This window comes from Lonchura striata, chromosome 11, assembly GCF_046129695.1.
Source record: "Lonchura striata isolate bLonStr1 chromosome 11, bLonStr1.mat, whole genome shotgun sequence".
NCBI classification, from domain to species: Eukaryota; Metazoa; Chordata; class Aves; order Passeriformes; family Estrildidae; genus Lonchura; species Lonchura striata.
This window is the reverse complement of record NC_134613.1, coordinates 14648698-14662638: the sequence shown is the minus strand read 5'-3', so window position 1 is coordinate 14662638 and position 13941 is coordinate 14648698. Positions and strand designations below refer to the sequence as shown.

At 43.4% G+C, this 13941-nt stretch overlaps 1 protein-coding gene across 1 annotated transcript in view; it reads right to left on the bottom strand.

Moving 5' to 3' along the window:
* Positions 1-10836, bottom strand: part of PDE8A (phosphodiesterase 8A) — a 144271-nt gene extending 133435 nt beyond the window's left edge. The window contains exon 1 of the mRNA XM_021537545.2: positions 10406-10836. Coding sequence (XP_021393220.1) covers positions 10406-10471 — 66 coding nt within the window. The 5' untranslated portion in view covers positions 10472-10836. The remainder of the gene's footprint in view (positions 1-10405) is intronic.
* Between the last annotated feature and the right edge of the window lie 3105 nt (positions 10837-13941).

Below are 13941 nucleotides of genomic sequence, written 5' to 3'. Positions count from 1 at the left end.
AAGATATTTTCTGGGGTGAGAAATTTAAAAGCCTTGAGTATTTTCAAAGGGCAAATTATTCATGAGTTTTTAATCCTTTAAATAGTGCCAGGTTATCCAGAATCCACTCCAGAAATGTTTCTGAAGCAGTTTATTCTAGAACTAAGCCAAAACCTTCAGCCAACTCTGGAAATTCTTATTTAGAGTCAGACTAACATATTGTGAGCTCATGTCGCTGTTGGAAAACTGCTCCAGCTGAAAGCATGAGGGAATAGTTTTGCTAAGGAACTCCGAAGTTCAAGCCTATTTTTTAATTTACAATAAGAAAAGGCAGGAAAGGGAATTAAAATACTTGATAAAAGAAAAAAAATTATAGAAGGGCTGAGTTACATTTTCTGAGATTCACTACTGTCTTTCCATTTCACAAAGATTGGACAAGTTTCATGCTGTACTGGAAGTGAGGGGTTTCCTTTCCATGAGGTTGACATTAGGGCAGTTCTCATTCAGAGGTGACAGTTCCACAGTCCTGACCCACAGCACTTTGTGACTACAAATGGGACAAATGCAATTGTGTTGCTCCAGCCAGTGTCCAAGTCACACCAATTACCATCAAACATCTGCCAAAATGACAGCTCAGACAGTGCACTCAGCCCAGCCAGTAGGAACTCAGGTGTCAAACCCCACAGGGCACCATGGGGGACACTGCCATAGGCACCAACAAATGGATTTCACAATGCAACCTTTTTTTTAGGCTTTGTGTAAGCTTTTAGGTACATCCAAGTCTGAGGCATCCTAGTCATTCATGTTTCTGCATCCTCAGCTGTTCTTTATGTGCTATGAACATTTTGCATTTCTTTCAGTTTTGGTCTGCTTTTTATTTTAACTTGGCAAAAAATAGTTACTGGATAAATGACAGACACTACCTTGTGCCTTTAGTAAATCATTGGCAGACATGGGTCAGTATTTGGAGATGAGAGGAACGCAGTTTAGTGGTGGACTTGTTGGTTTTATGGCTGGACATGATGATCTTAAAGGTCTTTTCCAACCTAAATGACTCTCTGATTCTATGTATGGACACAGGTAGGAAGCCAACCAGACAGTATATTACTACCTTTTATAATAAATGCTAATGTTTTTCTCCCATGAATGTCCACATCTTTTTAAGTCACAAGTGTGCTGTAATAAGCAAATATAAAGTCAAACACTTGTGGTTATATAAAGCTATGTGGAAGAAGAAAAGAGAAGCTATGTGGAATCTATGACACCTGGATTTCTGCAGGGAGTCTCTAGATAGAATACATTGCCAGCCTAGCACAGAGGACATAGATTTCCCAAATAGAAGCCTAAGAAAATAAAAACCAGTAAATACAAAGTTGATCACAAAATACAGTATGGGAACACAGATCTGTTTAGAAATTCAAGCCAAATTTGGGAAATTAATGTGGACACAGATAAAAATTCAAACCAGGAATGTATAGCATATTCAAATATGCTTCGAGCAGAGGGGTTGAACCAGATGATCTCCAGTGTTCCCTTCCAACCTCAACTATTCTATGGTTCTGTGCAATGTTTTGCTTTGGTATTTTCTAAATTAAATGGGTGGGGTTTGATTTTTCTTTTCCAAAATGAAAGGGGACAAACAGAAACCGCTTATAAAGCAACTGCAGGCATTTTGTTTGGGACTGAATAAAAACATTTTACAAAATTTAAGAATTTTCCTCCTAAGCCTCCTCAATTTTCTCCAAAGCAATCTCTACTTTTAGTTTCATTAGACCTATGTTTATATTTCATAGCTGAGGGAGAAGGGTCAGAGAGCAAACAAAAAAAAACTCACCATTGATCCAGCTCTGTTCTCAACCCCTATTTTCTTATTCACAGATAAACCCTTTCAGATGTACCCCAGCTCCTTCAGGGCTGAAGGTGCAGAACAGGAATCTCTGCAGCCAACAATAACAAACACTGACATCAACTTTGCATGTTTCCATGGCCATGGTGCCCCAGAGACCTCCTCTTTCATCCACACACTCCTCCCCTCCAAAGCTACCTCATCACCATCTCTCTGAAGCTGGGGAAGGAGGGACAGGTCAGCTACACCCACTTGCCAATAGATTTTGTTCCTAGGGGGAAGAAGAAGATGGGAAGAAAAAAAAAAGGTGCTTCTGTTTTTTAATTCTTTTCCCTCCTTTCTTATTTGCTCGGGTCTTGTCACCTGCCCCATGCTGCTGGTGGAAGACAGGATGTCATTCAAGTGCAGAGAAGCAGCACAGGGAGCACTGTTGCACAACCAGCAGCCACCAGGATCACGCTGCTGTCCCCAGGGCAGCACGGGCAAAACGGAGCAATATTTTCCGATAAACACTAAAACCACTTGCAGTTAAGCCTTGTGCTTAGTCTGGCACGGGAGTACATGACACTGGTAGATCAACCACACCAGAGAGTGACTCGGGTCCATTTGGGGTCAATGACAGCTTCAGCCAGCCACATGCTCGTGGCCAGCACTGCAAAAAGTGCTGCAGAGGCTGGATGGGACTGACAGGAGGGGAACTCCCAGGAACAACCAAGGGCAGAGGGAAAAAATATCCCAGGCCTCTACTACAAGCACAAAGGAGTTTTACCACTTCTAGGAGGGAGTTTGGGATTGGTACAAATGGGGGAACCGTCAAAGAGTGAGGAAAATACCAGCCTTAGGGAGGGGAGGCAGTGGAGCTCAGCTCATCATATCAGCACTTGTTTGTTCATGCAGCAACCCTTCAGCACAAAGAAAAGCAAATGTCCATTATAATCTCTCATTTCTGAACTAGTCTCTTGCATATTAATTCCTATTGACTGACAAGTGGAACAGCACACATCGATCATCTTGTTAATCAGGTATTCTTGCGGCAATGCGTGATGCAGTTTAAATAAGCCAGGTTAAGTTCCTTGTGTACACAAGGAAGCTATTATAAGAAAATGTAATGATGAAACCACTTTTTTCAAGAAGCAAACAGAGCTTGAGCACCTTATATGCTTTGGAAAATTTTACTTCATTTATATCATTTTTCATGACCTTTTGCTTAGCATGACATGGTGTTGTTCCCCAGCTGTGACCAGTTTGGCTTGAAAGTCAAGATTTTGCAAGCCTGACTAGTGAAATCTCCTGAGACTCTAAGCTTTCAGGGAGCTCAGTACCTACTTTTGAGGGAGTATCTCTTCTATATAGTGCATTTTGGTAGTTCAAAATGATGACCACTCCTGATGTTATTGCTCAGATGCACAACAGTTCTTGGCAGACAGGACTGCTCAGTTACTGTGGTCCTGTAGAAAAAGGTCCTTCCTCCCCATGGCACCCATGGAGGAGACACCAGCACTGCCACAGAGGAAAGCACTGGTAACAAACAAAGCTACCCAGCCCCAGCTGTGCACCCCACTGCTCAGCTGACCCTGTTGCCCAACCTCCCAGCACAATTATATTTACAAAAGCATCTGATTTGCAGAAACAGTGCTCAGTCTCAGCTCCTGCTGGTATCTGTGGAGACTACACACACTGGGATATTGAAAAATCAGTGTGGTTTCACCAGCTTATGCTTCCCCTTTCCCATTTTTACAAGGGTGGCTCAACCTCTTAGGGGCCATAACTCCATCTTTATGAAGCCCTCAGATGGGTTTTACTGCAAAACAGTGCTGAGAATGCACATGCACCATTACACCAGGACCATGGCCTGAAGTTAACAATCGCTTCCTGTAATTGTCTGAGGCAGCCTGTAGAACTAAGAATCATCTCATGATAAATCCTTGTTGGTCATTTACCATCATTAATCTATACTGTCAGAATGAATTAGGTGCAGAGGAGCATATTAATTACAATGCAGATGACACTCCAACTTTAATTATCAGGACTTCAGAGGAATCAGTGCCAGTTAATCAAGCTCAGTACCACTGTGGCTGTGGAAGGAAAGTGCTGTTCAGCTGGGGGCACTGACATCCAGCCTGCAGTGATGCCATTCTAGCTTTAGTTTTCCAAATTGCTCTCTATTTCTACCCACGTTAGTCAGGTCTATGGGAATGCTTTTTCCACTGCCTATGACATGCCTTAAATTAGGGGTGACCAGTTCTGTCAATATGTAGTCACCTACCTTTATTTATAGAACATTTCATATTAAACAGCAAAAGCTCCCACTGCCTTTTTATGCCTGTTGCATAAAATTTAGCGTTTAACAGCTACTTACTCATTTTACTTACCAGCTAAGTCTACATTTTCACAGGTTGTTGTTTCCATGTCAATATTATTTTATGCCGTTTTCTGGAGGGCTAGGAGTATGGAATAAACCTAAACATCTGAACAGTTTGTAAAGCACTGGCAGAGCAGCTAGCAGTGTTGCAAAGGCCCCCAAATCCCATCAGCCACGTGCAGCCCTCTTGTTATTGTAGGGCCAGAGGCAGAAACTCTCAAAGCCCACCAGATTCCTGCTGACACTCTCAGTGTGAATTGCAGCAGGCAGGCTGACCACTCACTCTGGCTCTTACCAGCAGCAGGCTCCTGGGGAGAGCAGGAAAAGCTGTTCTCCACATCTCCTGCAGGCAGGACATGAGGCACTGCCCAGCACAGACACAGCACGGTGGCAGGAATGCGATGCTGAAGCTGTACAGATGCTGTACAGAGCGGGATGCTCAGGGAGGCTGGGGATTTCCACAGCACAGACTTCAGCAAGCTGGGTATGCTCTGCAGAGCCTGGGGGGCTGCACTCCATGCTGCTTCCTGCTGCTGCACACACCTTGTGAAAAACACTCAATTCCTCCTGAAACTGGTGTACAAAATGCAAAAGCCTGAGGAGATCCAAGCAGCCTGTGAAATGTCCTCAAGGAGAACAAACCAAGGAAATAAGGAGTTACAGAAACAAACCAATAAAGTAAAATTACTGTAGGGAATTTAATCACCCAGGAGACAGGAAATTCAAGACTATGGTACCCATGACAACTCCTATTTGTCCACATTGTATGGAACATTAACCTTAACTCCATATGTGGCAACAGAAGAAATTATGGGACATATCAGGTATGAATGCATATTTCATGCACAGGGTACTCTTTGAGGGCTACCGTGGAAGAAATAATTAAATTTCCTGACTGCAAAGCAAGTTCATGCACAAGCAGCTCTTCTGAGACACGAGTGAACATCACCAGACAGAGCTCCCAGCTCACCCCCATGGCTTAGGCAGGGAAGATTCAAGGTCTCAGTTTGGTCTCAGCATCATCTCCTGCCTTGTAAGCTTCTGGCTGCTCTTCAGACTTTGTTTTGAGAATTGCCATGTGTTGATTTAGGAAATGTGATGTTTCTTTCAGTTGTTGGGTCAACAAGGATTCTGCATTTTTTGTATGTTTTCCTTTTGAGCAACTAAAGCAACATTCATCCTTCAACAAGGCAGAAGTCCAGTTCCTGCTGGGTGATCAGTTTACTCGAATGCGAGAACCAGATTATTGCTGAGTTAGACAGCAAACAACTTATCAAAACCTGAGAGAGTTTTGCACTTGTCTTGAACTGAATTTTAACCCCTGGCTGGATACTGTGGAGTCAGATTACTTACAGAAAGAGCCAAAACCAAAGCAGCCAGATAGACAGCAGCTCTCTGGGTGGAACAGCTGTCCCTAAAGTCTCAATTTTCACATGATCTTAGACAATTGCTGACTGGTATATCTATTGTTGCTAATATTTGTAAGACAAGATTTATGAATATAGAAACAAATAGCAAAAGTATAGCAGCTGAGAAAACTAATTGCAATCAGGTGGGAAGGGAGGCTATTGAAACAAGGGGTTTTTAACAATAAATTTAATTCTATCTTTTGCCACTGCCAGAGGACACAGAAGCAGACAGTCTGCCTGGTTATGACCTATCACTAGCTGACTCTGGAAGTACCATATGCTGTTTCCTCTTCAGACAGCTAAACCCACGTCCCAGCGTCTCCCACATGGAATTTTGCAGCAGGAGCAGGGCCAGATGCTAATCCAGCCCATCACTCTTAATGAAGTGATTTAACACATCCACGGCACCAACCAGCTCAGGTCTGACCTCTGTCACCACTTCACAGGCAGCTGGATGATGCCAACACCCAGCCATGCTCCCAGAGGGGCTGCTGGAGCCAGGGCAGCAGCACTGCACTCCCCAGGGCAGGCTCAGGTGCCCCGGGGTGCTGCTGCCTTCCCAGGCTCCCATCCCTGCTTGCTGCCCTTGGGGTGCTCCTACTCTGCCCAGTGGGGCTCCCTGCAGGGCCAAGGAGGGAGCAGCTTCACACAGGGAAACTCTTCCCAAGCAGCAGCATCTTCAGGCAGCACCTCTGGCCAGAGGGCTTCCATCCAGTGGTTTTGCACATATTTAACCGAGTCATGGCCACATTTATTTAGCAGCAATTCAAAGTGAGGGGATCTCCCACTATGAAAAAGGTTGGGGTTTCTTTCACTTGCACTTCAAAATAAGAGTGTTCCCATGAACTCCCTCTGCCAGGAAAGCATCTCAGGGCTGTCCCAGCCCCCAGCCAAGCCCAGCTGAAGGCATGGCTGGGACAAAGAGCCCAAATACAGTCTGCACAGCCTGGTCCACACTTGTAGCCTGGACACGTGGTGAGCAGAAAGCAGCAATGCCTCTCCATGGCTGACCTACTTAGAGGTCAGGCTTGCCCAGGGGCTCTGAACCGTGTCCTGTGGGCTGCTCACCACTCAGATATGCACTAGTTCACATTCTGCTCACCCTCCTCTTTCTTGCCGAAGTCCCTGAAAACCTCAGAGTCAGCTCTGAAACAAAGGCTGATGGCCCCTCACCAGCAACAGCTCACTGGTTTGAAACTCCCCATAGGGCCATAAAAGCCAAAAAGAAACCAATTTACAGGAAGGAAAAAAGTATGAGGCCTTCTTGTAAATACCCACTGAGGGCAGCACCAGAAGGGTGCCAGGGTTAGCCCAGCTGATCAAGAGCCATGTCATAACACCAGCATCCTTCATGCAACCTCCTGCTCCAGGGAAGGAGAGAACTCCCAACAGCAGTTTTTCCCTTTGCTCTTGGAGGCACAGCAGGGTTTTCATCACTATTGCAAACCCCAAACCAGTTTTAGGAGGGCTGGGCTGAAATCACCAACCTCACTTCCAGAGAGTGGTTAATAGCCTTGGACTCTTCTCAGTGTGTCTTAAATATGAGCTGCTCCTCAGCAGGGAGAAATCAGGATTTGATGCTGCACAGAAATTAATAGCTGAACAACACAAGTCTTGAGGAGTGGCTCTGCATGTGTTTTCACAGAAGTCATGGCAGGTTCTGGAAACCACCACTAAATCTACATGCTAACCTGAGTTGAGGCAGGTTTGAATACGGCTGAAAAATCCCAGCCTGTGAATGATTTCCACTTCTGAATCTCTGCCCTGCTGTTTATGGAAAGGCAAAGAAGCACAGTGATGAGGTAAATGTGTCTATGAATGCACTACTGTTACCTTCCTACTCTAACAACTTACAGGAATTACTTTAACACCCTTATTTATTGCTAATCAAGCTCAGCACTAGGCAAGGAGAAGGAATAAATTCTGCCATGAAGTTTGTGCTAAGTCATTTTGTCTTCATCACATGAAAGCCATAGCCCAGGCAGTCTTATAGGAAGCCTGTTAATGGCTAGAAATACCCATTTTCTAGGAGTTTGCTTCTTTCTTAGAAGTGCACATTTTAGCCAGCACCACTTCTGTAATTCAGCAAGAGCAGCCTGAGCTGCAGCAGCAGCAAAGTCCAAGCACTCAGCAAGCTCCCCTGAACTCCTGCTTGAAATTTCCTCAAAAGCTGCACCAGCTAATCTTTCCAGCCTGCAGCTACAGAGCAAAGCATAGCTGTGGACCTGTGTCAAAGGTACATTTGTTAACACATTTCCCCTGGAGTGCTAATTAACATTTACATCAAGTACTATGAGAGTGAAAAAGCTTCAACACAAACACACACTGCAGGGAAATGTGGAGAATAGTGTACTGTTTGCCCTTCAGGAGCTGGTGAAAATCCAGTTTGTTTTGTAATCTTGTGTTCTCTAAAATCAGATATTTCTTCAAGTTAATAACTAACCCATTCTTTTTCATTTAAAAACCTGTAAGTGCATTTAGAGTGGTATGAGAAGGCCCTGCTGGCCATGGTGCAAGCCAGCCCATGTGCAGGTCTCCGTGCTCAGCCCGGGCTAACCACAGAAAATGACAGGATTTTATGATTTTATAATAAACATAAACAAAAGAACATCAACACACTTTTGCTTAAGATTCAACCCTCTTAAACTAAACACTAAGATAGGAAACACAAACAGAAATATTTGTAGCTGGATCTTTAATTACCACATTTTGGGATGCTGACAAAAAGCTCTAATGAGTAACACTTGTACCCACAATGAGAGGCAGACAAAGTTATTTGCAAACACAAATTTGCACTTGAAAGATGCAAAGGCAGTTGCTGAAAAGCTGAATTATGAGCTATTCTCAATATTATTTCTCAATATTTTTTGGGAAAAAAATGTGCTGTCACAGTGAAGTAAAAATTTTAAAACTGCAACCAATATAACTAAAATATGGTTGAAAAAATGCTCTACATTTTCCCAGGGCAGGGGGAAGTTTTTCCCATTTTTTAAAGGAAAATGTAGAAAATATCAGGTTCGCAGAAAGAAAATCATATTCTATGAGCCACAAAACAATAGTATGTAAATCCCCACATACTCTGTGAACTTCTAGGCCATGATAGAGTGTATGTTGTTATTCAAGATATTCTCTTCTGCCACAACTATGCATCTTGCCCAGGCTCCCATGAATTACAATCTGTGTCTAAAAAAGCACCAATAGGCACACTTGCAGATGTAGCAAAAACTGACTGAGCACACTACTCCCAGAAATCAATTTCTAGCCCTCCACCTTCACAGAAATCAGGATCTGAGATTAACAATATATACTACAAAAACACAGACTTTTTGATTGAAAACTGCTCTAGAGTTCTGTGAACTTATTTTGTTATTGTTGCCAAATATTTGAGGCGAATAATTTTCAGCCTTCATGTTTACAAACTACTCTCATTGTTTTGTCCCTTTTTTTCCTTTTTTTTTTTTTTTTTTTGAGTGTTGCTTCTGCCTTTTTAACTGAATATCCAACTTTGTAAACAAAAAATAAGTGTGGCAGGCAGCAAATGCAGCAGCAGTTTTTCAGTTTTTGTCAGACGGGCTGAAGTAAAGGACCCTAAACACTGATGAGAATGACTGGGCAGTGCCCAGGGGGATGCAAGCAGTCAGTGCTGAGATGTTCCAGCAGGACAAGGTGTTTGTGTTTCTTCTGCTTGACCAGCTCTTCAAACTTCTTTTTGTTAGATACACATGTCTGTATTCACTAATAACATTTTTCAACAAGTAGCAAGCACTCAGATATTTTCAGATTTCCAGTTTCCTTAGTTCTCTGTCTTAGTTTCCAGTAACTCCTATGAAGAAAAGGCAATTCTGAGCTCAAATCTAAACTAGCACATTTCTGACATGACCTCCCAGAGACTTTTTCTCCATAGTACAAATGTCTGAACTGAAATCCTGGCCTCAGCACAGGCAACAGAAAATCTTCCACCAGTCCCCTCCAAAACTTGTGAAGATAATAAACCCCAGTACTTTTGGAGAAACCAAAATGGAAGTAGAATGTCCAGCTTCCAAAATGCTAATGGTTTAATTTCAAGTAACAGGATGAGATTAATGTAAACAGGCTAACCTGTCCAAACTGGAAATCTTTCAATCAAGCACAGGAATCAACAAGGTGTTTTTTTTCAGGCAGGATGTCAGAGTTACCCCCGTGGTTATGTGTGAGCTGAGGACAATGTTATTACATGAGATCAAATTACAAACATAAGCAAACAGAAAACAATCTCTGAACGTCACTGTTGGGATTTGACAAGAAGCACAGCTGACCCATTCGGGAGGTTGAATGCTCTCAAGCAAGCTCTGGGGGAGGAGGAGGAATTGCTGCTGGACACCGAGTTCCATGCAATTAAATTGTCAATTTGTTTGCCCAAGTTAATGCTTATCTTACCCTATGCTTGCTATGGTTTTACTCAACATATTTGACCTGCAAATCTTAAAGCAGTGGCTTTGCTAAAATTATATTAAGTTTCTGGATTCTCCAAGCACCTAAAAAAACCCTATTTTGGTCATTTCCACAGCACAGAAACCTACAGTTACTCAGATATTTGAAACTTCCAGTGAGGTGGATGACAGTCACTTAACCACACACATCACCATTTCATTTCTGTTCCTAATGTTTAGCACAGCCTTGCTCTAAGGAATTTCTGAAGTTGTTTACAAAGCTGATGCAGAGGTTGCATTCAGTCTGGTCCAAGGGCAATGGTTTACTGAAATCACTTGTAAACAGCAGAAAGATAATATTTTCTGTGACAGAGGGAGGAGGGGGAATGAAAGTTCTCACCTTGCACCAAGGACCATTAGAGACAGAGCTGGTTTCCAAAATATCTGCTCCTTCATTCTCTTCCATGTCTGATTAGTTGCAAAACTTTGTTCTCCAATGAAAAACATTAAACCACCCTCCAAGCAAAGGCAAAGCAAACCATGCAGGCTCCAGTATCCCAGTTTGTGAGAGCCCTGCAATGAGTCACATGTCGGTTTTATGGTCACTGGTCTAATCCAAGGTTGCAGATCCTGGTTCCGTGCTGGATTTCACCGAGCTTGGCCTTTCTTTTAAGCCTTAACAGTTCCTCTTGTCATGCGTTTATCTCCTTCAGCCCTTCCTCGTGGATCCAGGATTTCACATAACTAATGGCAAACGTTCTCAGCTTCCCAGGTGCCACAGGGGAGCTGCCACCGAGGCTCTGATCATCCCAGGAGCAGCCTGAAGCAGAGTGGAGTACGTGGCCACACCTCTCTGCTGCCAGAGCTGGCCTAGACCATAAAATCAGAATAAGGTCACCCAGCAACCAACGATTCAACGTCACCACAGTAATAAAGCCAACTTACATTCAACTTCTTGCTTGGGTAGATAAATATTTTTATTAGAAGAAAGAAGCCCAGAGAAGATGGCAGGGGGCTGACTGTTCTGAGCTGAGGTGGATAAATTCTGATCGATGCAAAGCTTTCAGCAGATATTCATGGGCCACATACAAACCCACCAGGCTCTGTTTGTGAATGCCAGTGGGGTCAAACCCTATTTTTCCCTAAGGATGCATAGACCCTGGACCCCAGTGGGCTGGGTGGTAATGGCCACAGGATATTTTTCACCAAAGATCACAAGTTCCCATCCAGGTGCCTACAAGACTTTCATCTACCACACATGCTCAGCTTAAAGAAGTTCCACTCATGCTCAAAAGTCTCCATAAAATAGGGATGAATTTACAAAATAGCCTCCATTCCCTGCCAGAGTGAGTAAAAATCAGGTCATACCATAAGACTGCATAGAGGAGCTTTCTCAAGCAAATGAAATATTTTGCTCAGGAACAACCAAATACCTGAAGGAGCTCACTCCTTCAGTGACGTTTCTCTCCAAACAGACGTACACGTTAGAGAGAAGGGCTACAATAAATATAAATAAAAGCAGATAACAAATTATCAACCCTCTTTGTTCTGTTTGCACTGTGTATCAGGCAGTGCCACTGCAGATAGCTGGTGCCCTAAAATTTCGAAACCAACTGTGATCTCTGACATCTATTCAAAGACAAACATGGCTTCATTTTCAGGGCAGCCACTTGGTCTGTCTCAGGAAAGGCCTCTCTTTAAAGAAAAAGAGAGGAATCCAGGGTCACTGGCTACTCTGGGAAATTAAGGCCACTTTCCTCCCTTTCTGATATGCAACTTTTCTTTCTATATGGCAGGAAACAATTTTTTTTTTTTTTTTTTAGGGGAAGAATGGAACTGTGCAGGAAGATTAAAGTTAATTCTGTTCAAATATAAAATATTTTAATCCAATGCTCATATTGGCAACATCATTAAAAATTAGCCATATAGGAATCTGATTTTTAGACCTCTTTCTGCCACTGATGCACAAAGTGCATGAGTGATTTGGTTAAGATCACATGCTCAATTATCCTCATTATTAGTCACATAGGATTTCATGAGATATTTCTCAGCAATTTTTAAGTATTTTGATATTACATTTTAGCAAAACTGTCAGTAACTGGAAGTGTTTGTCTTGTTGGGACATAATAGTTACAGGTCCTCAAACACTGAGTAGTATCTGACTGAGCCCAGTGTACACATTGCTTGATTATATATTTATTTCAAGGAAGTGAATACAAATGACAAAAAAGGCAAGAATTTTGAGGGCATAGATGTGTCTTTAGGGAGAGAGCAAGGCAAAATGTGAGTGCAGATTTGGAATCCAGCAACTCAGCTTGTCTCTACCATCGATTTTGTGATTTTAAGGGGTAAATTCAAAGCCTTGTGCCTCAGTTTCCCAGCATTAGTACCTTAACCAGCAAACAGTGCACTGGAGATGTTCAGTATCTTCACAAACTTGCACATCCCTCTACTGACAGGCAGGCTCCTACGATTTGCCCACAGAAACTCCAGGAAAAGCAAAGCTGACTTAGTCCCAGTGCTCCATGGAACCCCAGCTCAGCTTCTCCCAGGGCCCAGCACAAGCCCCGGGCACTGCCTCGTGTCACTGCAGCAACACAGCTGGGCAAGGTTTGTCCCTCTGCAGTCATTCACATGCACTCACTATCCAAACCAGCAGATAGCCAGGTGAGGTGCTCCCTTCCCAGCTAGAAGCTTCTGCTACAAATATTCACCAAGTTTGGATGTTCCTTTCTGTGATTTTGTATGCCAAAGAGCTTTCCCAGCAGAGAAGCCCAGAGCCTCTCAGTCCTGGCTCCCAGGGCATCTCTGGCCAGCCCCCCCTGCCCCGCTGGGGTCAGCTCAGCCCCAGGCAGGCTGGGGGGCAGAACGGGGAGGGGACTGCAGCAATCCTTGCCCCAGTTATTCACAAGGGCTGTCTATTACAGCAGCTTCAAGGACCCTTTTTCCCCCCATTCCTTTAATTCTCTTGGGCCAAAAAAAGCTCTGATCACTAATTGCCATTTGAATTTTAAAAGAGAGGGCAAAATATCAAAATGCTTTGCATTTTGCTTTTTCTCTGGTTTCTCTTTACAGGTCACCCATTTAGTAACATATTAGCTATGTTCCAGAGTAGGCAAACCCAGCCTTCTGAAGTTTGTGCATTAAATACCAGGCAAAAGTTCTGTAATTCATTATCCACATCGGTGTCCATATTATGTCTTCTGCTTTGATGACATTCTCTGACAGTAATTTTCACAGGTTTTTTTGGTTTTGAATTGGCCATTTCCTAATTTAAAACAGCAATCAAAGGAAACACTTTCCACATACACAGCATAACATTAGAAATTTTCCTATGGTTGCTGTGGAGAAGCAAACTCACAAGGTTTTCAGCTTCAACCTTTAGTGTAAACCAGACATCTGTTTCGAGTTGTGTCAGATCACAGGAAGGATAGCCCACAGCTTGGTTTACTCCAAACTAATTTAGGAAATCAGAACTCTCCCCATGGATGAGTCACGAGCTTCTTGGGCAATGACAGGCCAGACACATTTGTCTCTGCAGCTTGGTGGTTTTCCCTGTAAAACGGGTGATGGCTCTTTCCCCCATCTGGAGGTGACTTGCAGCTGGAGGATGTAGCCCCAGTACCAAGCCCGTTTGTTCATCTGCAGTCCTGATGTCAAAGTCCACCAGGAAAGGAAATAAAGGATGAAAAAGAAAAGAGAAAGTGCAGAATGGGTCTAAAGATGGCTTTGAAGTACAGCCCAGGAGCGGAGATCAGGAAGTGAGAGCTGTAATTGCAGCTGGGTATCAGTTTCCTTTTTTATTTCAGGATCGCCCACAGCATGCTGGAGTTTGTCCCTCAGAAAGCAGCAGGAGCAACACTCACCTCTACAGGAGAACAGGAGCTGCTCTTAAATGGAAAAGCCTCAGAGACAAAACAGCTTTTTGCGTTTCTA